At 43.6% G+C, this 22,282-nt stretch overlaps 1 protein-coding gene across 2 annotated transcripts in view; it reads right to left on the reverse strand.

Moving 5' to 3' along the window:
- Window positions 1-22,282, reverse strand: part of LOC126457470 (toll-like receptor 2) — a 175,722-nt gene that overhangs the window by 41,775 nt on the left and 111,665 nt on the right. For both annotated transcript variants that reach the window (XM_050093762.1, XM_050093761.1), the window contains exon 4: window positions 13,731-14,247. In XM_050093762.1, the coding sequence (XP_049949719.1) occupies window positions 13,731-14,247 (517 nt within the window). The remainder of the gene's footprint in view (window positions 1-13,730; window positions 14,248-22,282) is intronic.

Raw genomic sequence — 22,282 nt, forward strand, 5'->3', positions numbered from 1 at the left:
GTCACCTAGCGCATTCTCAATTTTCTTTTCCATTCTTCTGTATATTATTCTTGTAAGCAGCTTCGATGCATGAGCTGTTAAGCTGATTGCGCGACAATTCTCGCACTTGTCAGCTCTTGCCGTCTTCGGAATTGTGTGGATGATGCTTTTCCGAAAGTCAGATGGTATATCGCCAGACTCATATATTCTACACACCAACGTGAACAGTCATTTTGTTGCCACTTCCCCCAATGATTTTAGAAATTCTGATGGAATGTTATCTATCCCTTCTGCCTTATTTGACCGTAAGTCCTCCAAAGCTCTTTTAAATTCCGAGTCTAATACTGGATCCCCTATCTCTTCTAAATCGACTCCTGTTTCTTCTTCTATCACATCAGACAAATCTTCACCCTCATAGAGGCTTTCAATGTATTCTTTCCACCTATCTGCTCTCTCCTCTGCATTTAACAGTGGAATTCCCGTTGCACTCTTAATGTTACCACCGATGCTTTTAATGTCACCAAAGGTTGTTTTGACTTTCCTGTATGCTGAGTCTGTCCTTCCGACAATCATATCTTTTTCGATGTCTTCACATTTTTCCTGCAGCCATTTCGTCTTAGCTTCCCTGCACTTCCTATTTATTTCATTCCTCAGCGACTTGTATTTCTGTATTCCTGATTTTCCCGGAACATGTTTGTACTTCCTCCTTTCATCAATCAACTGAAGTATTTCTTCTGTTACCCATGGTTTCTTCGCAGCTACCTTCTTTGTACCTATGTTTTCCTTCCCAACTTCTGTCATGGCCCTTTTTAGAGATGTCCATTCCTCTTCAACTTTACTGCCTACTGCGCTATTCCTTATTGCTGTATCTATAGCGTTAGAGAATTTCAAACGTATCTCGTCATTCCTTAGTACTTCCGTATCCCACTTCTTTGCGTATTGATCCTTCCTGACTAATGTCTTGAACTTCAGCCTACTCTTCATCACTACTATATTGTGATCTGAGTCTATACCTACTCCTGCGTACGCCTTACAATCCAGTATCTGATTTCGGAATCTCTGTCTGACCATGATGTAATCTAATTGAAATCTTCCCGTATCTCCCGGCCTTTTCCAAGTATACCTCCTCCTCTTGTGATTCTTGAACAGGGTATTCGCTATTACTAGCTGAAACTTGTTACAGAACTCAATTAGTCTTTCTCCTCTTTCATTCCTTGTCCCAAGCCCATATTCTCCTGCAACTTTTTCTTCTACTCCTTCCCCTACAACTGCATTCCAGTCGCCCATGACTATTATATTTCCGTCCCCCTTTACATACTGCATTACCCTTTCAATGTCCTCATACACTTTCTCTATCTGTTCATCTTCAGCTTGCGACGTCGGCATGTATACCTGAACTATCGTTGTCGGTGTTGGTCTGCTGTCGATTCTGATTAGAACAACCCGGTCACTGAACTGTTCACAGTAACACACTCTCTGTCCTACCTTCCTATTCATAACGAATCCTACACCTGTTATACCATTTTCTGCTGCTATTGATATTACCCGATACTCATCTGACCAGAAATCCTTGTCTTCCTTCCACTTCACTTCACTGACCCCTACTATATCTAGATTGAGCCTTTGCATTTCCCTTTTCAGATTTTCTTGTTTCCCTACCACGTTCAAGCTTCTGACATTCCACGCCCCGACTCGTAGAACGTTATCCTTTCGTTGATTATTCAATCTTTTTCTCATGGTAACCTCCCCCTTGGCAGTCCCCTCCCGGAGATCCGAATGGACGACTATTCCGGAATCTTTTGCCAATGGAGAGATCATCATGACACTTCTTCAATTACAGGCCACATGTCCTGTGGATACACGTTACGTGTCTTTAATGCAGTGGTTTCCATTGCCTTTTGCATCCTCATGTCGTTGATCATTGCTGATTCTTTCGCCTTTAATGCAGTGGTTTCCATTGCCTTCTGCATCCTCATGTCGTTGATCATTGCTGAGTCTTCCGCCTTTAGGGGCAATTTCCCACCCATAGGACAAGAGAGTGCCCTGAACCTCTATCCGCTCCTCCGCCCTCTTTGGCAAGGCCGTTGGCAGAATGAGGCTGACTTCTTATGCCGGAAGTCTTCGGCCGCCAATGCTGATTATTTATCAAAATTTGAGCAGTGGCGGGGATGGAACCCGGGACCGAGGACGTTTTGATTATGAATCAAAGACGCTACCCCTTTTTTTTTTAATTTTTTCATCACTTTTTTTTAAATCTCATTTTGTTCATTTTAGTTCGTTGTATCTGCTCGGCGCGGACATCGAAAGACACCCGTTTCAGTTCGTTGTTGATCCATTAACTCAGTTTTTTTGTTACAGAGGGCAGCTAACCCTCTGACCGAACACGCTGAGCTACCGTGCCGGCATTTTAAAATGGCTCTGAGCACTATGGGACTTAACATCTTAGGTCATCAGTCCCCTAGAACTTAGAACTACTTAAACCTAACTAACCTAAGGACATCACACACATCCATGCCCGAGGCAGGATTCGAACCTGCGACCGTAGCAGCCCCGCGGTTCCGGACTGCAGCGCTAGAACCGCACGGCCACCGCGGCCGGCCGCAGGATCAACCAGGGAATACCCCTAGATCACGGGTAGTTCCGTATCATGCACATTTGGATAAGTGTATGTTCGAATGACTGGACAGTCAGTCAGCACCAGGATCATCGAAAATAAATGGCACTGCAGGTTTAGGCAGGTGAAACAGTCAGCCATGGCAAAGCATGTATTGTGTGAGACTGACCACATAGTACTTGAAAAATTTGCCAACATGGAAGTTCTTACTGTAGAAAAGGACTGTCAGACTCACTTGTTCAGGGGAACTATAGAAATACAAAAACTTGTCAAGAGCTTCAACAGGAGGGAAGGAACCCTCAAGTTGAATGTATCTTGGATTCCTGTGGTGCAGCAAATGACTGTTGTTGGTAGCAACGTGAGATCCATGGCAAAGCCCTTGAACACTGGTGCGCCAGACACTTATAATCTTTGCTGCGAGCTCAAATCCACCACCAGCAATAGAGGGTGAAGCTTTGACAACGCCAGACTCACTCTGGCAAAACGTCTGAAGAATCATCAGACGATCTTCAGCCGAAGAGCTGAGACAGAAGCCAGTAGGTCATTTGTCATGTAAGTACTAACCATTCCTCTCATTATTCATTGGTCATTGTGTATATGTAATTTCACAAATACTTGTGGTTTTCTTCTTTTCCAAAGTGCAGCAGTAGCTGATTTGTTAGAGGAGGCACAAAACTGCTCAAGGTCTATTGTGTACAATGCCACCATTCGTCAGTCCGAAACACACTATAGTGACTGCACATCTTTTTTAAGAGAAACATTAGTATTATTTATCCTGCTTTCAACCCTCACTATAGGAGGAGGTCCATCAGTTTCACAGCCCACATTCAAATCATAAAGTTTATAATAAGATTCATATTTAGAAATAAGTACATCATTCTGAAACACTTGAAGTAGCCAGTATTTTTAAAAAAGATATTATTTTAGCCCAGATACCAGCTACTACAGGAGATATAGAATGGCATCAACGGCGTAACATACACCACATTCAGTGAAAGCAGGAATATCTAACTGTATTTATATCTGATGATGTTTCTGTGGAAAACCAGGATCAAATATGGAAATATTTCTATTTTGGTATCATGTGAGGGTTGATGTCAGATATATTCGAGGACTCTGAAACGATTAGTACGGGATGATTCCAATCTTATTATAGCTTTCACACTGGATAATATGAATTTGAAATACATTTATCAAGTGCATATAGGAACTGACATTATATTTACAACTCTGTGAAGAGTTTCTTGGAATTGCAAGAAACAGGTTTCTGATAAAACAAGAGAATTAAATGACAGATTGTATAGACGAAACTTCCATGATTTTATTTTAAACTACTATATACACTAAACAATGAAGTAAGTACATCAGTGACCATTACACCACAAACAAATCATATCCATGTCAGGCATTCAGTCTGGGAGATGAGGGATACTTAGATAGAATATTGATACAAATGTGGGTGCAAAAGTTGAAACAGTATGCGTGGTATTAAATATCATGATTGGAAAATTGGAAAAGGTATTTAAAATATCAAGGCAAACTTGACTAGACTGGTTGACATGGTGCTTGTGATAACTAATCAGCAAATTGGTACACAGAAGACTGGGGAGCAACTTATCTCAAAATTCATGGACATGGGGAAGACAGTCAGTATGTTTGCTGCAAGGACTGTGTTAATTGGAAATCCGTTAGCAGATATAGAAAATTATATTAATGCTATTAGACCCATTTTGAAGTTAATCGAAATTGAAAAACTTCTGGATGTTAAGAATTAACAGAGACTGAATGAAAGAATAAATTGACAGGGACATCAGGTGAAGTAGTTAAAATAATTTTAAATTACGGTTGCTAAGGTTAGGGTATTTGGAATGTGACCAGTTTCTCAGAGAAATTTTTAAACCAGCTGCTAAATCTCTTGATCCCCTCTCGAAATGAAAGAAGAAGAAGAAAATGCCATTGCCGAAATCATTAATCGTCACAGCAATGCTAAGACAGATAAAATACATGGAGTCAGCAGGGAAAGCCACATATCTGGTAACACAAACTATAAATTTAACTGAGTACATAAGACAGGTTGTTGGAAGACAATTTGGAAAAACACCTAGCTTACTGAATCTAATATTCCTAAGAGCTTGAAGACTTGAGAATTATTTACTGAAATAGCTACAAATGTATGGTAAAATATTACTCTTGACTTCTGTGATAAGAACACCAGTAGAGGGCCAAAACGTCCAATAGTGTAGAATACAAAACCATTACTGATCCGACACCAGATAATACACGTAACAGCATCGAAGGTATATACTTTAAACATAAAAAGATGATCAATCGATCCCTACGGTATATATACTATGATAACCCCAGCGAAAAAACAGAACAGGTACGACTGCTCACAGCATCAGCTGGGAATACAGTACACATGAATGAAATCAAATCAACCATTTGTGAGTTAAGAGAATGACACATCATTGAATAATTACAGAAATAGTAGTTTGAGAACTCCAAAACCTGACATGCAAAACATTCCCACGAACACATGTTACAATATGAGGATTGCACATCTTCTGGCAAGCACATATTGTAGATATGAAGCAATATTCAAACAGAAATAAAGGTTTCAAATATATATTAATGGCTATTGATACATAAATTTGCCTGAATGTAAGTGGTAAACAAAATGGGGAAACAATTTGCACAGATATTCGAACAATTGCTGCAGACAGGAACTTATCGTTGCCCAGACAACCTTCAACCCAATCATGGAGGTGAGTTCTGTAATAGGTACTTCAAGACGGTAATGGGGTGGTATGGATTACACAATTACTTAACATTCTTCAACATGAAATCGATATCATGGAATGTTTAAACAGAATGATAAAACACCAAATGTGGACGCATTGTACACTTTGAGGATCATACAGATGGCTAGATATTCTCCCACATATAATTTGACTGTATAAATGAAGTACACACCATGCAATAAAAATGAAACGAATTCAGTTACTATTATGAGCTTCGAAATACACTATAAAATCGATAAAAATGCTGGATACACATAAGCAGAAATTTAATATAGATGATATAGCATGTATTCCAAAGTAAAAGATAGAATTCTAGGAATCGTACCTACCGAACAGGTTGCTGATGTATTTACAGTGCAACAAAAAACTCCTAGAACTTAAATCTCAAAGGACATTGAAGGTGAAGAAGTTGCCGGGAGTTTTCATACAGAAGAATTACAGAGAAACTCTGAACCAGATGTGTCTGTCACAGATCATGTCATAAAACGTCGAGGGAACAAGGCATTAATTGAAGTCCTTGGCTTCCTTGCTTTGCACAACAGTTGGGTGGATGCAAGTGTTATGATGTACAACAGGGTGCACAAACTTCAAACCTTGCTGTAGCACAGCATGAGTGGCAGGAGTCGCATCAGCAGAGGCAGTGGTAGTATTCTCAATAAACTACCAGTGGAACTGCACATTCCCACATATAACTATTGTGGGGAGAACAAGGCTTCAAAAACAGCTGACACGTGTTCATTTCTTTTCTTGTCAACAGTCTTCTCACTCGTTTGATGCAGCCCACAACGAATTCCTCTTCTGTGTCAAGCTCTTCATCTGAGAGCAGCACTTGCATCCTACGACCTCAATTATTTGTTGGATGTACTCCAATCTCTTCCTTCCTCTACAGTTTTCACCCTCTACAGCTCCCTCTAGTGCCGTCAGTATCAGGAATCAGGTAAAACATCAAATCTTCGTCATCGCTGGGGACGCAAGAAGATCCTGCAAGTACGGGACCAACGACGACTGAAGCGAATCGTTCAACGTGGCAGAAGTGTAACCCTTCAGCAAACTGCTGCAGATGTCAAGGCTGGGCCATCAACAAGTGGCAGCGTGTGAATCAATCAATGAAACATTATCGATATAGGCTTTCGGAGCCGAAGGCCCACTCGTGTAACCTTGAGACTGCACGACACAAAGCTTTACTCCTCGCCTGGTCCCATCAACACTGACACTGGACTGTTGATGCCTGGAAACATGTTGCCTGGTGTGGCGAGTCTCGTTTCGAATTGTATCGAGCGGATGGACGTGTACGGTTATGGAGACAACCTCGTGAATCCAAGGGCCCCGTATGTCAGCAGGGGACTGTTCAAGCTGGTGGAGGCTCTGTAATGGTGTGAGGTGTGTGCTGGTGGAATGGTATGGGACCTCTGATACGTTTTAGATACGATTCTGACAAGTGACATGTACGTAAGCATTCTGTCTGATCACCTGCATCCATTCGTGCCCATTGTGCATTCCGACGGACTTTGGCAATTCCAGCAGGACAATGCGACATCCCACATGTCCAGACTTGCTACAGAGGGGCTCAAGCAACGCTGTTTGAGTTTAAACGCTTCCGCTGGCCACCGAACTGCCCCGACATGAACATTACTGAGCATATCTGGGATGCCTTGCAACGCGCTTTTCAGAAGAGATCTCCACCACCTCGTACTCTTACGGGTTTATGGACAGCCCTGCAGGATTCATGGTGTCAGTTCCCTCCAGCACTACTTCAGACATTAGTCGAGACCATGTCACGTCGTGTTGTGGCACTTCTGGGTGCCCGCGGGAGCACTACACGATATTAGGCAGGTGTACCAGTTTCTTTGGCTCTGCAGTTTATATGTGTGTGTGGTGGTTGCTCTGTCGGGTATGTTCAACACAACAGACACTGCACTGTCGTTTAATACAGCGGCCATAAATATAACATTCTAAAGGATAGATCAGCTCCAGAAGAAATTGGGCATCAACGGACTTGGATTCGAACCCGGACCTACCGCTTAACGCGAACAATTGCCTTAACCGCCTCTGACGTCCGCACATGTTTTCGGTCCGACACAAATGGTCATCTTGTCATATGGTAGTAGCATCCATCGTCCATCCACCTACTTGCTCGCACCGAGTCCTGTGTTCCAGCAAGAGGATAACTTCAGTGCGGATGCACAACTGGGTTCGTGCCACTTGCGAGAATATAGAACATGTTGCTAGCAAGTAGGTAAATGGATTGTGGACAGTACTAGCGTATCGCAAATCGAGAACTGGCGTCAGACGGGAAGCGTGCCCAGATGGTTGAAGCGGTAAAGGCCTGATTACGGCTGGAGTCGGTCTCTTCTTCGAAATGTGATATCTAAGGCCACTGTATAAAACAATGTGGTTCTGTTATCTCGGACACTTCGGACAGGATACCACAGAAATTATATATATGTATATACGGTGTACCTGAAATGAATTTTGAAAATGATAGAGCCGGTAGAGTGGGTCATCAGCATATTTCGTATAGAGCAACCCATGTTCACATGCTGTCCGAGCTGCCATGGTAGCAGGTCTGCAAGGCAACGTTTTCGATGTATTTGTGGCATCAAGGTAAATGAGAAATCAGGGTGAAGTTTTATAACCTTTATTTGGAAATATTACGGAAGTGCCCAAAATTACGTCCTGCTTGAATGCACGCCGTGCAACGCCGCTGGGGTGACTGTTGCACTCTTTCAAACACTTCTGGCAAAGTGGAATTTGAATCTGAGGCCGCCATAACGCGCGTTATCGGCTTTTCGTCATCGTCAGTGGGTGTTCCATTGACAACAGATTTCAGAACAAAAAATCAATGGGCGTCAAGTCGGGAGAATGTACAGGCCATGCCACCGAGCCCTATGCAGTTCTCAACAAAATTGTCACACAAACGCATTTGCACTGCATGCGCGAAGTGCGCAGGTGCACATTCGCTGTCGCATGTTGAGCAGAACATGTTCCAACAACTCTGGCAGAGTTTCTCGTAAAAAGATTATTTGTTTGCGTTCAGTCGCCAGGGGAACACGTATGGACCGACCAGACTATCGCTTACCCAGCCGGCAGAAATGTTGACAGCAAGGCGATCTTGGTGCAGATTTTCCCGTGCCCACATGTGTTGATTGCGGCTGTTAAACAAACCCTCTCGTGTAAAGGATGTCTCATCCGTAAAAGTACACGGTTCGTGAAGTCCGGCTGAATCGCACTCCTTTGCAAAAACCACTGGCAGAATTCAGTTCGACGTGGAAAAACGTCTGGGTTAAGATCGTGAACCTTCTGAAGGCTCCTCCTCTTGAAGTCCTGGTGTACGCACTGTGCGTTGACGACCTCGTCCGTCGGACATTCACGCCTGTAACGACAAAAGAATACACCTGTTCCGAAGTAGGCCTTAAATGCTCATGCGTCATTACGAGAGTATGACAGTGAAGAAAATGTACCTCAAGTGAATCTGTCTGTCGTAGGGACCTGAGAATGACAGTACATGTGCGTGGATCTGGCACTCGATGATTCGATAACCTCCGAAAGTACAAACGTCGCGCAGCGTGAGCATTTCCATCCGCCGCCCCGTAAGCACAGGTCTGTCCTCTCACGAGTCCTTCGTTTCCTGTCCGCTCAACACAGTAACGAACGAAAGACTGACCTCATTTGATAGCAAACTGATGAAGGGCGAACCAGACCCCGCAGTGTGCACAGGTGCTACCCTCTGTGCAATAACTAGGAAACAGGCATTTGCACAGCCAAAAGCAACACGTTCACGTTCCAGTAAGAAAACCTGTAGTGCTGTCCCGCCTGGAATACCCACAGCTATGTCGACTACAGCGTTTGCAAATAAAGATCATAAACCTTGAACCCAACCTCTCTTTTACCTTGATGTCACAAACACATTGAAATCGTTGGCCTGCAGACCTGCTACTATGACGGCTCGGATGGATGTGGTGTGTGTCCTCTTGGTGGAGCTCGACGATCGTCAACGACGCCTAGCGCCGTACGTAAAGAGATGCGGACATGCTATGTGAAATGTGCTTATTATGACCCACTATACCAGCCCTCTCATTTTCTACATTCATTTTTGATAATCATATATAAGACTGCCTGCGACCAAGTAGGTGAGTGGTCAGTGGAAGCTACTAGCGCATGAAAAGTTAAGAACTCCGTGGTGGGAAGTGGTCACAATGTTTTGGCTCATCTGCGTATGTACATAGTTACATATAGATATTATAATTAAATGTCTCCCTGAGACATTTCAGTCTCCTTTTATTACCTACTATAATGATCGAAGCAGGCGAAATGAATTAAAATTTATGCTGTGACCGGGACTCAAACCCGGATTTTCGTGCTTGCTAGGAAGAAATGCTAACCATTACACCACCTCAGTACGATGGTCAACACTCCTCCACGTACTACCCAAGCTTATTGCCCTTCCCAACACAAACTTCAGTTCGTTTTTCCCTTACATATTGTCACTACTGCCAGAGCTCTCCGATATTGACAAGCACTTCAGCATTGGACGTAATGGGACGTCCTTGTACAAATTTTAATTTATTTTGTCAGCTTCGATTATTACCGTACATATAGATACATTCAAAAAATTAATTTGGATGTTGGTGCCTGAGTCTTAGGCAATTTTTATGATCTGACATCGTCCTATATAGGGGAGAGAAAATAACACTGCCTAGAACGGCAGGATTGACCCTCGCTGATGATCATCACAGAAGATGCCGGAAGTGGCAACCATTGACGTCGATGCGGTGCTGTGTTGGATTCATCAGTCTTTGAGATAACTGTAGCTGCTTACAGCGGCAACGGCGTTTGCAGTGTTTGGCTACTCCTCTGCCAGTGGTTATTTGAGTACACCTGACCATTCTTTGTCCCACCGGTAAAAATCACAGAAAAAGGTTTCAGGCGAACGAGATGGGCAGGAAACTTAATTGCACCTGTTGATTGTGCTCTCATCACCAAATACCCCATGCATTCATGACAAGGTTGTGAAGTCGGTGTTTGCTGTAGCTCTGTCTTGACGAAAATGTTGATACAGTCGTTCATCTTGATCCGCAAATGGGTTAAATACTTTCTTGGGGATACTGGTTATCCCGTGGACAGTTTGATGTAAGAATTTTGTTGTGATTCTGACAGGAGACATTGCTCAGCAATTACTAATCTTGAGATTATGCAGTGGCTCTAGAAATTACTGATAGGGGTTTTCTGATTGCTACTTTCAGGGTTCCGTGCCTTTGTTGTCTGTCTCTGTCGTACTGTTAAGAGCCCTTTTTCTCAGAAACGAGAAGTTGTATCAGTTGAAATTCATGTCACATATTAAGGTCTATTTTCCCTTGCTGGTGAAAAAATTTTAAATTTCTGTCAATTCCGTCAAAACATAAGGCCATTCATGTCACATATTTTGATACTTCAAAACTCTCTCTTAAACACCTATAGGGTACTTCCCCTTGACCTCTAATCATGTAATTTGGTAAGAAGCAAGGATTCACAGTAAGAGTTTCACAGTAAGAGTTAAGTGGAAAAAATCCGAAAATTCTGAATTTCTAATTATATAACACGATTTTTTTTCCATCTGTTTATCTGTCTCTCCGTCTGATAATTTAGCGTATCAGGCTCAAATTTATGTCGCATACTAAGGTCTACGATCCCTTGGCGGTGCAAAAATGTTAATCTTGTTAGTCACTTCAATCAAAAGATACAACCTCTTATATCACAATTTGATACTCGAAAGCTCACTTATCAAGACTGTCAAGGTACTTCCCCTTGACATAAACTCATGAGGTTGGCAAGGTGTTTTCACAGAATAAGTAAAGGTGAAAATCCGAAATCGTTAATTTATAATTATATCGTGAGAAGAATTTTTCCTTTGTCACTTTTTAGCGGTCTTCAAACTTGACATTAAAACATTCCCGAAAGTCTTGGAATCCCTGGGACCGATATCTTGCCAGTATTACTGTCCAAAAAGGCTAAAAGCGTCAATACGCTCGATTCCGCGAATGGACAAACTTTCTGTGTACATACATGGAACCATCAGTGCGCGAGTATTAATCACACCTGACCAATTTCTTAATAATTGTTCAAAATTTTGAGTGCATGAGTTGCTGCTGCTGTTTATTTTCATCTGTTTGCAGTTGTGTGAGTGAATAGGAATTCCTTTCACTTTAAATCCTGATATTTTTTTCTTAAAAGATCCTTATAGTCCTTTCCATGAAGATGTTAAACATCCTTGTCTTAGCCTATTTCTGATTTTGGCTTTGTAATGTTCTCGCCATATCTGTTTGTTTTTTTATATGTTTAGTATTGTTCATCTACCGTATGTTTCCAGTGTAAATGTATATCTTCCAAGATCTTTAAGAGTTTTCATAGGGAAAGGTATCAGGCGATCTGGATGGGCAGGAAACTAAACAGTATCTGTTGATTGTTCTCTCTTCACCAAAAACCCTATGCATTCCTGACGAGGCTGTCAAGTCAGTGTGTGCTGTTGGTCCGTCTTGGTGAAAATGTCGATACAGTCGTTCATCTTATGTGATCTGATCCATACATGGATTAAATAGTTTCCAGCTCATACTGTCAAATACCTTTTCTATAGCAATAAAAGTTGTGTAAGTATCCCTATTTGACTCCAACCTTCTCTCTAGTAAGCTCCTGTGCAATAGATGACAAAATGGTAGATATCGAAATAGACGACAGAGGGATAGAGAAACAATTAAAATCGCTTAAAAAAAGGAAAGGCCGCTAGACCTGATGGGATACCAGTTCGATTTTACACAGAGTACGCGAAGGAATTTGCCCCCCTTGTTGCAGCGGTTTACCGTAGGTCTCTAGAAGAGCGTAGCGTTCCAAAGGATTGGAAAAGGGCACAGGTCATCCCCGTTTTCAAGAAGGGACGTCGAACAGATGTGCAGAACTATAGATCTATATCTCTAACGTCGATCAGTTGTAGAATTTTGGAACACGTATTATGTTCGAGTATAATGACTTTTCTGGAGACTAGAAGTCTACTCTGTGGGAATCAGCATCGGTTTCGAAAAAGACGGTCGTGTGAAATCCAGCTCGCGCTATTCGTCCACGAGACTCAGAGGGCCATAGACACGGGTTCACATGTAGATGCCGTGTTTCTTGACTTCCGCAAGGCGTTCGATACAGTTCCCCACAGTCGTTTAATGAACAAAGTAAGATCATATGGACTATCACACCAATTGTGTGATTGGATTGAAGAGTTCCTAGATAACAGAACGCAGGATGTCATTCTCAATGGAGAGAAGTCTTCCGAAGTAAGAGTGATTTCGGGTGTGCCGCAGGGGACTGTCGTAGGACCGTTGCTATTCACAATATACATAAATGACCTTGTGGATGACATCGGAAGTTCACTGAGGCTTTTTGCGGATGATGCTGTGGTGTATCGAGAGGTTGTAACAATGGAAAATTGTACTGAAATGCAGGAGGATCTGCAGCGAATTGACGCATTGTGCAGGGAATGGCAATTGAATCTCAATGTAGACAAGTGTAATGTGCTGCGAATACATAGAAAGATAGATCCCTTATCATTTAGCTACAAAATAGCAGGTCAGCAACTGGAAACAGTTAATTCCATAAATTATCTGGGAGTACGCATTAGGAGTGATTTAAAATGGAATGATTATATAAAGTTGATCGACGGTAAACCAGATGCCAGATTGAGATTCATTGGAAGAATCCTAAGGAAATGCAATCCGAAAACAAAGGAAGTAGGTTACAGTACTCTTGTACGCCCACTGCCTGAATACTGCTCAGCAGTGTGGGATCCGTACCAGATAGGGTTGATAGAAGAGATAGAGAAGATCCAACGGAGTGCAGCGCGCTTCGTTACAGGATCATTTAGTAATCGCGAAAGCGTTACGGAGATGATAGATAAACTCCAGTCGAAGACTCTGCAGGAGAGACGCTCAGTAGCTCGGTACGGGCTTTTGTTGAAGTTTCGAGAACATACCTGCACCGAGGTGTCAAGCAGTATATTGCTGCCTCCTAGGTATATCTCGCGAAGAGACCATGAGGATAAAATCAGAGAGATTATAGCCCACACAGAGGCATACCGACAATCCTTTTTCCACGAACAATACGAGATTGGAATAGAAGGGAGAACCGATAGAGGTACTCAAGATACCCTCCGCCACACACCGGACGTGGCTTGCGGAGTATGGATGTAGATGTAGATGTAGATGTAGAAGTGTTTTAATGAAGTCCTTGGGTACGCAAGAGCTTCCTATGCGTGTTCTCGTAAATGACAGTAGATTATCATGTGTTTGGGTTAATACATTAGACATAAATCTCATTACCTCAGCATGTCAGGACTGCCATCCCAGGAAGAAATTTGATTGTTTTCGACGTCAAGGAGCAGCACTTTACTGCTCTGGCAGAAACTGTTGCAGTCTGGTAGCGTTCGCAGGTGATTGAACGCAAAGCTGAGAAGTCCGTCCCTGCAGTCCTGTATCCACAGCTGCGGATATTCGGTCAGCTGGTTTCTAGAGACGTCGAGGTACTGCAGCTGGCTGAGTCCACGCAGTGCCCCTCCCAGTGAGGTCAGCTGGTTCTGCGAGATGTCGAGCAGCTCGAGGTTGGGGACCCCCCGGAAGGCGTCCTGCTCCTGGTGCAGGCAGCACAGGCCAGTGTTGCGCAGGCCGAGCTCCCTCAAGCGCGGCAGCGGCGGCAGCTGCCCCGCCAGTCGGCGCAGCCTCGCCCCGCACATGTTCAGCTCCTCCAGCTTCCGCATGCTCGCAATGGCCGCCGGTATCGATGTCAGATGGTTGTCTCTCAGGTCCAGTCTTTCCAGCGCCGGCATCAGGACGTGCGCATCTGTCAAAAACAGTAATCAGACACTGAAACGAGACTGACTTTTTTGTTTTCCTCAAACTAATTCAAGTTCCTTAATTTATCATTTTTAGGTCAGTAATTATCTTAGAAGAAAGATTAAGGAAAGGCAAACCTACGTTTCTAGCATTTGTAGACTTAGAGAAAGCTTTTGACAATGTTGACTGGAATACTCTCTTTCTAATTCTGAAGGTGGCAGGGGTAAAATACATGGAGCGAAAAGCTATTTACAATTTGTACAGAAAGCAGATGGCAGTTATAAGAGTCGAGGGGCATGAATGGGAAGCATTGGTTAGGAAGGGAGTGAGACAGGGTTGTAGCCTCTCCCCGATGTTATTCAATCTGTATATTGAGTAAGCAGTAAAGGAAACAAAAGAAAAATTCGGAGTAGGTATTAAAATCCATGGAAAAGAAATAAAAACTTTGTGCTTCGCCGATGACATTGTAATTCTGTCAGAGACAGCAAAGGAGTTGGAAGAACAGTTGAACGGAATGGACAGTGTCTTGAAAGGGGGATATAATATGAACATCAACAAAAGCAAAACGAGGATGATGGAATATAGTCGAATTAAGTCGGGTGATGCTGAGGGAATTAGATTAGGAAATGAGACACTTGCAGTAGTAAAGGAGTTTTGCTATTTGGGGAGCAAAATAAATGATGATGGTCGAAGTAGAGAAGATATAAAATTTAGACTGGCAATCGCAAGGAAAGCGTTTCTGAAGAAGAGAAATTTGTTAACATCGAGTATAGATTTAAGTGTCAGGAAATCGTTTCTGAAAGTAATTGTATGGAGTGTAGCCATGTATGGAGGACTATAAATAGTTTGGACAAGAAGAGGATAGAAGATTTCGAAATGTGGTGTTACAGAAGAATGCTGAAGATTAGATGGGTAGACCACATAACTAATGTGGAGGTATTGAATAGAATTGGGGAGAAGAGGAGTTTGTGGCACAACTTGACAAGAAGAAGGGACCGGTTGGTAAGGCATGTTCTGAGGCATCAAGGGACCACAAGTTTAGCACTGGAGGGCAGCGTGGAGGGTAAAAATCGTAGAGGGACACCAAGAGATGAATACACTAAGCAGATTCAGAAGGACGTAGGTTGCAGTAAGTACTGGGCGATGAAGAAGCTTGCACAGGATAGGGTAGCATGGAGAGCTGCATCAAACCAGTCTCAGGACTGACGACCACAACAACAACAACAACAACAGGTCAGTAATATTGAACTACACTACTGTTTGGAGAGAGAGAGACACATCAAGACCGACAGATGTGATCACAATAAAATTTATTCCACTGACTTGGGTCATGACGCTATGCAAACATTTGGCATTACGGACCTGTACGTGCACTGTGACTACGGAAATTCAGGATGGAATAGCGCCACCACGTGCTACAGTGAGAGCCACTACGCGTCGTGGCATGGAATCTAGGACCGCTTGAATAGGCTGCTGGGGAATATTCTGCCATGCCGTTTGAATGTGCGTCCACAAAACTTCAGCTGTGACTGGCGGAGGTCCTGAATGAACAAATTGCTGACTGGCCATATCGTAGACATGTTCGATAGGCGACATGTCAGGCGAATGGGTAGGCCATGGAAGCAGTGGTACCCGTCATTCGTCGAAGAGGGCTTGCACATTCCTCGTCACATGCGGTTGAGCGTTGTCCAGCTGAAATGTGACATGTGGAACGGCCTGCAGGAGGAGCAGTGCGGTAGCTGTTCAGATTTCCCGCAAGGCATAGATGGCGAGATCGTTTGTTACAGGTCATAGCGCCCTAAACCATCACACTTGGCGTGTGTCCACTATGACGCTCAACGATACAGTCTGCCCGATTGCGTTCATCACGGCTGCGTCGAACGCGTGTATGGCGATCATTGTAGGACAAGTTGAAGCGAGACTCCTCCAAAAACACTACATTTTGCCACTCAGCACGCAAGTCTCGGCGTTCACGTGCCCATTCCAGTTTACGGCATTGGAGGGTTCTGATCAATGGAAGCCGACGCAGCGGCATGCGAGCCACAAGTCCAGCCCGCCCCGCAGCGGTGTACCGTAGGTCTCTAGAAGAGCGTAGCGTACCAAAGGATTGGAAGAGGGCACAGGTCAACCCCGTTTTCAAGAAGGGACGTCGAGCAGATGTGCAGAACTATAGACCTATATCTCTAACGTCGATCAGTTGTAGAATTTTGGACCACGTATTATGTTCGAGTATAATGACTTTTCTGGAGACTAGAAATCTACTCTGTAGGAATCAGCATCGGTTTCGAAAAAGACGGTCGTGTGAAACCCAGCTCGCGCTATTCGTCCACGAGACTCAGAGGGCCATAGACACGGGTTCACATGTAGATGCCGTGTTTCTTGACTTCCGCAAGGCGTTCGATACAGTTCCCTACAGTCGTTTAATGAACAAAGTAAGGGCATATGGACTATCAGACCAATTGTGTGATTGGATTGAAGAGTTTCTAGATAACAGAACGCAGCATGTCATTCTCAATGGAGAGAAGTCTTCCGAAGTAAGAGTGATTTCAGGTGTGCCGCAGGGGAATGTGTCATAGGACCGTTGCTATTCACAATATACATAAATGACCTTTTGGATGACATCGGTAGTTCACTGAGGCTTTTTGCAGATGATGCTGTGGTGTATCGAGAGGTTGTAACAATGGAAAATTGTACTGAAATGCAGGAGGATCTGCAGCGAATTGACGCATGGTGCAGGGAATGGCAATTGAATCTCAATGTAGACAAGTGTAATGTGCTGCGGATACATAGAAAGACAGATCCCTTATCATTTAGCTACAAAATAGCAGGTCAGCAACTGGAAGCAGTTAATTCCATAAATTATCTGGGAGTACGCATTAGGAGTGATTTAAAATGGAATGGTTATATAAAGTTGATCGTCGGTAAAGCAGATGCCAGACTGAGATTCATTGGAAGAATCGTTACAGGATCATTTAGTAGTCGCGAAAGCGTTACGGAGATGATACATAAGCTCCAGTGGAAGACTCTGCAGGAGAGACGCTCAGTAGCTCGGTACGGGCTTTTGTTAAAGTTTCGAGAACATACCTTCACCGAAGAGTCAAGCAGTATATTGCACCCTCCTACGTATATCTCGCGAAGAGACCATGAGGATAAAATCAGAGAGATTATAGCCCACACAGAGGCATACCGACAATCCTTTTTCCACGAACAATACGAGATTGGAATAGAAGGGAGAACCGATAGAGGTACTCAGGGCACCCTCCGCCACACACCGTCAGGTGGCTTGTGGAGTATGGATGTAGATGTAGATGTAGATGTAGACGGCTCGGACCATCGACGCAGACATATCCACATCCGATGCAGTGCTCCAATGTCGCGCCAGCACTGTGGATGAAGCTGTTCTGTCCATTACGGCCAAGCGGTCAACATGACAGGCGTCTCACGCTGCAGTCGCATTATGTCTTCCAGTCCCTGTCAGTTCTGTGTACGGCCCTCTTCTCTACACAGATACCACATGCGCCTCACTGCTGAAGCAGTGCGCCCTCTACGAGTCGCAGAGTCATGGAACGACACACCCGCCTCCCTGAGACCAATAATTATGCCCCGTTCGAATGCACTCACGTGCCGATATTCCACACTGTGATGCCGGCGGGACAAAGTGGAACTTTGTTTCACATTTCTGTTCTGTATGACAGTTCCGCATTGACTGAGCGTTGCGTAACAACTATCTGTCTGGCCACACAAAAGAGAGCGCTGTTGGGCCTACGTGCACACCACCTCTGTGCCATGTAAATCACTTATACTGGTTCACCTGTTCTAGATCCACTTACTGGGCGTGTCACAGGCCATTGCTTCTGTGTGTTTCACTTTTTACAAACAGTAATGTATATTAGAATTATATTAATAACTTCAGCTGCTAACGGGCGTTGATATATCTCAACGGGGACAGGTGAAAATGTGTGCCCCGACCGGGACTCGAACCCGGGATCTCCTGCTTACATGACAGACGCTTTATCCATTTCTTTTTTTTTTTTTTTTTTTATTAAGGAAGGTAGGAGAAACACACCACCGAGGGCACAGAGGATAGTGCGACTGCAGGGACTATCTCGTGCACGCCTCCCGCGAGACCCACATTCTCACCTTCTATGTCCACACACTACATTCGTAGTGTCCCACCCCAAAACACTCATTACTCGTGGAAGAAATTCTTACCAAGTCCCGTAAGAGTTCGGGGAATATGTGTGCATCCGCACATAAGAAGAAGGTCGTGGCCGGTATTGCCAGAACTATATACTTACATGGATATGGTGTCCGTTGTTTCGGACATGGACGAAAGAACTGACACCATACCCATATAAATATATAGTAATGTATATGTCGACAGTTTATCGTGTTTTCTGTAGGAATAAAAAGTTATCCTGGAAGGATGCTACCTCAGGAATGGCACAACAGTCAGTCCTGGGGCCGCGCGGAGTTGTCGCGCGGTTTGAGGCGCCATGTACGAATTCCGCGGCTGCTCCCACCGGAGGTTCGAGTCCTGCCTCGGCCATGTGTGTGTGTGTGTGTGTGTGTGTGTGTGTGTGTGTGTGTGTGTGTGTGTTGTTCTTTGCATAAATTAGTTTAAGTAGTGTGTATGTCTAGGGACGGATGACTTCAGCAGTTTGATCCCTGAGGAATTCACACACCTCTGAACATTAGTCGTGGGCCCACTGTTGTTCTCCATGTAGATCAATGACACCACCTTGTCGTCCCGTAAATACCATTTCTTGTTGGCGATCTCCAGCTTCATCTGACAAGAGCACCATCACACCTGTTAATCACGGATTTTGATATCTCTTAGAAATGTTGTAGAGGGATCTAACATGAGTGCCTGGCTAACGACTTTTAATGCGACGGCCTATAGTTTCCTAGAAAGTCAATGTTGACGTTTTGTGCGTACCATCTACGAGGGCTGTTCGGATAGTAAGGAGTGACTCCTGGCGAAACGGAAATCACAGCGAAAATCAAAACTTTTTTATTTGCAACAGTTGCCTACATCTTCCAGCTATGCCTCTACTTACGAGGGAACCTCCCCATCGCACCCCCCTCAGATTTAGTTATAAGTTGGCACAGTGGATAGGCCTTGAAAAACTGAACACAGATCAATTGAGAAAACAGGAAGAAGTTGTGTGGAACTATGAATAAAATAAGCAAAATATACAAACTGAGTAGACCATGCGCAACATAGGCAACATCAAGGATTGAGTGAGATTCGGAGCGCCGTGGTCCCGTGGTAGCGTGAGCATCTGCGGAACGAGAGGTCCTTGGTTCAAGTCTTCCCTCGAGTGAAAAATTTACTTTCTTTATTTTCGCAAAGTTATGATCTGTCCGTTCGTTCACTGATGTCTCTGTTCACTGTAAAAGTTTAGTGTCTGTGTTTTGCGACCGCACCGGAAAACCGTGCGATTAGTAGACGAAAGGACGTGCCTCTCCAATGGGAACCGAAAACATTTGATCGCAAGGTCATAGGTCAACCGATTCCTCCACAGGAAAACACGTCTGATGTATTCTATACGACACTGGTGACGCCATGTGCGTCACATGACAGGAATATGTTGTCGACCTACTTAACTTATACACTTGGCGAATGGGTAAAAAGATTCTTCTACCTTGCCCGATTTAGGTTTTCATGTGGATGTGATAATCACTCCCAAAAAAGTGATGAAAACATAAGAGTTTGTCACATAAATTGCAACAAATTACTGCAACAGTTTCACAGTCGTACAGTTTTCCGTGTGCTCTGTCAGAACATATGTTTTTAACGTTTTCAAATTTTTCCGTGTGTAGACCGTCAAATCCTGCATATGTCCAAGCAAATCTGAACATGTCCAGGAATTTTGGAGAGCGAAGTTGATTATGTGTGAGTGCCTGAACTTTGATAATTATCTGAAAAAAAAGATTAAACTTTTCACTCGAGGGAAGACTTGAATCAAGGACCTCTCATTCTGCAGCCGCTCACACTAACCACGGGACCACGGCGCTCCTCAGCTCACACTACTTTGATGTTGCCTATCTTGCGCGTGGACGACTCAGTTTGTATATTTTGCCTTTTTTATCATAGTTCCACACAAATTCTTCCTGTTTTCTCGATTGATCTGTGTTCAGTTTTTCAAGGCCTACCCACTGTGCCGACTTCTAACTAAATCTGAGAGGGGTGCGATGGGGAGGTTCCCTTGTTAGCCACCGCTCCGACTTGACAACTGCCATAGCATTATACCAACCTTCTAGTACCCTCGTTATAGAAAGCAGCCTCCTGTGCTTTCTGACAATTTTGTACAATGGACCGCAGGTCGTTGTCTGTGCCAAAATGTTGCCTTCATAGCCGCTGGTCCATCTGAGCAGACATGAAAATCAGAGAGAGCCAATTCCGGGCTGTACGGCGAGTGATCGAACGCTTCCCATTGAAACTGGTGCAGAGGCGTCCTCATTGGCCAGGCAGTGTGCGGCCGAGAACTGCCTTGTAGAAGGAAATGTGGGGTTGCATTAAATCCGAAATCTCCCGGCAGGCACCCATACTTGGCAGGAGACGCTATTTTCCACGTACCTTTACAAGCTCAGAACGGAGAAGAGCGACGTGGCGCTAACAACATGCATACTAGAGATACAGCCCAACATATCTGTGCAAAGTTTCATTGGAATATCACTGTACTCTCCATTTCGCGATCGGTCATTCCCAACTTTCCGGAGAGCCCTCGTATATCCATAACATTAGTTATATTTCGACCAAGCCAGCAGAAATGCCGCAACACGACGTAGCATGGATTCGACATTCCATAACATTAGTTATATTTCGACCAAGCCAGCAGAAATGCCGCAACACGACGTAGCATGGATTCGACTAATGTCTAAAGTAGTGCTGGAGGGAATGGACGCCATGAATCCTGCAGGACTGTCCATAAATCCGTAAGAGTACAAGGGAGTGGAGATGTCTTCTGAAAAGGACATTGCAAGGCATCCCAGATATGCTCAATAATGTTCTTGTCTGGGGAGTTTGGTGGCCAGCGGAAGCGCTTAAACTCAGAACCACTCTGTAGCAATTCTGGACGCTTAGGGTGTCGCATTGTCCTGCTGTAATTACCCATGTCCGTCGGAATGCACAATGGACATTGTAACGCTGCGCTTTGGGCACACGATACTCTTTAAAGCCTGTACTATGGTAAGCTGACGGGCATCACCTTATGAGAAAGGATTTTCGGATATATGTTGACCGCGTGTACCTGAATGGAGGCAAAATCAGACTTACACCCACTCTGTAGTAACAATGATACGTCAAGCAAGTTTGAAATGCAACTGCACGTCAGGACGGGCAAGAAACAACACAGCAGATGCTACCAATTTGATAATAATACGGTCGCCAGCCTAATTAGGCATTAACTGAGTTTCTTCCCTGTACAAGTTGATGTACGTTCGTGCAAAACAACACGTAGTAACACTGCATAATATGGTAAATTCTAGAACCAGAAAATCTACTGAACTGATAATTTCACTTTCTGTACTAATATGGATAAACCATAAATACACAACATTACACTATAATGTTTTCTACAAAACTTCGTACTGTCTATTGATCTGATTAAAATCGGGCATAGGTTACCCTAGAAATAGCACTTTCGAAACACACACACTATGTCAATTTTGATAAAGGTAAAACACTGATAAATTTTGGATTTTAAATTGACTTTAACTTTGCTGGTCAAATCAGTTCAGTACACTTCAGAATTCAAACGAATAAGAAAAAGGGGGGGGGGGGGGGGACCTTGAAACTGTTATGATCACTGTATTAAAACAATTAATTACTGAAATCATTATGCCCTCAAGATTTCCAATATATGATTTACTACTCCTTTTTTCTTATTTCCTGCTCATTTAAATACCATTATATCTGTCTCGAAATAATTAAGCTTCATTACTAAATCAATATCAAAATTATCTTCCAACTTTGTCAGACCTTTGTTATTCGTCTATTGTTCATTAACAAAAAAGTTCTTTAAACATCATTCTAA

This window comes from Schistocerca serialis, chromosome 2, assembly GCF_023864345.2.
Source record: "Schistocerca serialis cubense isolate TAMUIC-IGC-003099 chromosome 2, iqSchSeri2.2, whole genome shotgun sequence".
NCBI classification, from domain to species: domain Eukaryota; kingdom Metazoa; phylum Arthropoda; class Insecta; order Orthoptera; family Acrididae; genus Schistocerca; species Schistocerca serialis.